General features: G+C 34.6%; 1 protein-coding gene across 1 annotated transcript in view; it reads left to right on the top strand.

The window, feature by feature from the left end:
- The window catches only part of GUCY2C (guanylate cyclase 2C), a 68,549-nt gene that overhangs the window by 23,208 nt on the left and 42,672 nt on the right, over window positions 1-2,669 (top strand). Inside the window, exon 9 of the mRNA XM_019643276.1 lies at window positions 302-478. Within this exon, the coding sequence (XP_019498821.1) occupies window positions 302-478 (177 nt within the window). The remainder of the gene's footprint in view (window positions 1-301; window positions 479-2,669) is intronic.

Raw genomic sequence — 2,669 nt, 5'->3', positions numbered from 1 at the left:
GCAGATATTGGTGCTTCACTCGTCGTGTGACTTGGAACTAGTCATTTAATTTCTTTTGGTCTCTATTTTAACCTTTGTAAAATGAAAGACTTGAACCAGTTCTCTAAAGACCCAAAGAATAGGTGTTGGACAGGCATAGTGTACGGTCAAAAAAAGACAGAAAACTAATTGAGTCACATGGAGCTTAAATCCACGTTTGTGCTGTGAAGCAATAAATGGATCCTAACTAGCTCCCTGGCTGGTTAACATTATTTTGTTTCACTGAGAACTGTTACTATGAAATTCAAATGTCATTGGACAGGATGGTCAATTTCATCAGATCTTGTTCTAAAATGTCTTTTTCTGTTCATCCTTCTTTTTCATGTCTGGACACAGTACCACATTCTTTTGACCTATGACAGGAATGAGACTGACTGTGTGGATAAGAACCCCACATTCATCTGGAAACAAAAACTTCCTAATGATGTTCCAGGCCAGGGTAAGATATCCTTAGGGAATTTTCTTTTTTTTTAAATTGCTTTTCTGATAAGGAGAGTAAGTTCCATAGTTTATGCAATTAGCCTGTGTTTTTTGTTTTGTTTATTGTCTGAATTATATTTGCCAGGTTTGTAAATGAGGACTTTACTTCCCTGCACAATAAATGATATTACAGTTCTGATCAAACACTGAAAATATTTCTATTCTAACTTTAGTTATACTTATCCTTATTATGTGTCCTACTCACCTTTTGACATAAATTATCCTGTAGAAAACTAGTTTTGACAACTGGGAAAATGAACAGAGACATATATTCTTACTCCATGTACATGTTATTGCAGTCAACTCAAAGAATACATATTTTAGCAAGGAATATTTGATGTCATCAGGCTGAGGGGTGGTCGGTAAGCATGGCCTTGGAAGTCTCCCCTCATTCCCTCATAGGACACATATGTGGGTTACAATGACGGCTACCCACCTATTTAAGATGAAGTCCTATCATGTCATGGAAAGCCCTAACATGACCGGGCCTTCACCCATACAGGCTACAGTACAACCATACAACATTGGCCATCACTGGACAGGGCCGACCAAGTATGACCTGAACAATAAGGTCTCAGGACAGTCTGTCCTTGATAGGCTTGGTTAAGGCTTACCACAGTGAACAGTAAGTAATTCCATGTTAACTGATCTGTTTTTAAATTTGGACAAATATTTATGCCCAAAGATGCAAAATAGAAAAAAAAAGTGGAAACACCCTTAGTAGGGTGACTTAGAAAATTATAATCATAAATGAAGCATCACAAAAAACAATTAAAAATAATTATTTACAAAGAGGGAAAATTTATGATGTAAAGTAATAGGAAAATAAAGCTCTTTTATTTANTTGTACATGTCTTTTCTTCTCACCTACATAGTAGGTTCTTTAAAGAAAAGGAATGAGTCTTACCTAAACATGTCTCCAGCGCTTAGCTTCTTATCTGGCTTACATAGTTGATGATGATCAGCATTTCATTTTAAAACAAAACACCTGTCTTCATGTCACCCAAAGTTGTGCCCATCACAATCCATGAAAGCCTCTGTTATGGACAATCAAATGGTCAGTAGAAGGCTTTTGTATTTAAGGGGTTGGGTCCAGACATAACTAGGACTCTAACACAAAAAGTGATTCATTTTAATGGAATTTTTCAGTGTGAGCAGTACGGCATCCTTATTCATGTGTTGAATGTATATATTGACCCAGCTTTGTAAAAGATAGCTGTAGTAGAAAATATGGAAAGGTAAAGAAAAGGTGCCCGGGTTGAGAAAGTTAAACCAGAAATTCAGGTGCAGCATTTCAGAAAGGCAATCCAAAGTTTTCAGTTACTATAATGGACCTTTAACATAATGCTATATTTAGCATACATCCCATGGGCATACCTTAAAATAAGATCCCCTCCTTGCTTCAGTTACTAGCAGTAACAACAAAGGTAATTACATTCCCTTCGAAGTTATTTGCATCTGGGAGAAGAAGCAGACACTTGTGGTAAGATCCGATGTGAGTCTCATGACTGTTCTTCAAAATAAAAAAAAATGTTGTTCTGTGCATTTAATTTTTTGAAGGCAAATCCAGTTGAATTTTTCAATAATCTAGTGTCACCAATTGTGCTATATAATATGAATAAATGGGGAAATCAGGTATTAATTTTCAAAACATATGGCTATAGATAAATTATTCTATTTCCAGAGTAGGTCTCAGTAGAGATTCAATGTACCACACCCTAATATATAGCAAATTTCCTATCCTCAACATATGCAGTTATAGATTCTGCTCTCAACTTAAGAGTATATTTTTGAGGATGTAAAACTTTTGTCTAGAATGTTTTGAAGGAATGATGACAAATTTAGAAGGATGGTTATTTTTTCAGATGCCTTTTATAAAGCTGATTCAGTATATGCAGCAGCAATTTAAGGATATATTAATATTCCCATTGGCAGATTACTTAAAAAAGTAGCCTTTTATTTAAAAAACCTAGTGTTGTTATAAGAAAGCACATTAGAAGAAAGTGATAGAAGAGATTCAAAAAATATGTAATTGATATACTTTAAGAAATGTAGAATTATTTTAGAGCCCCTTGAGAAGTATCAAAATGGGTAATGAATTTTATCTGTAATACATTTTCTCAAGACATCATTTTCAATAGCAACTTAAT

This window comes from Hipposideros armiger, unplaced genomic scaffold (assembly GCF_001890085.2).
Source record: "Hipposideros armiger isolate ML-2016 unplaced genomic scaffold, ASM189008v1 scaffold_76, whole genome shotgun sequence".
Taxonomy (NCBI): Eukaryota; Metazoa; Chordata; class Mammalia; order Chiroptera; family Hipposideridae; genus Hipposideros; species Hipposideros armiger.
The sequence above is the reverse complement of the archived record's forward strand: the minus strand, read 5'-3'. Positions and strand labels throughout refer to the sequence as shown.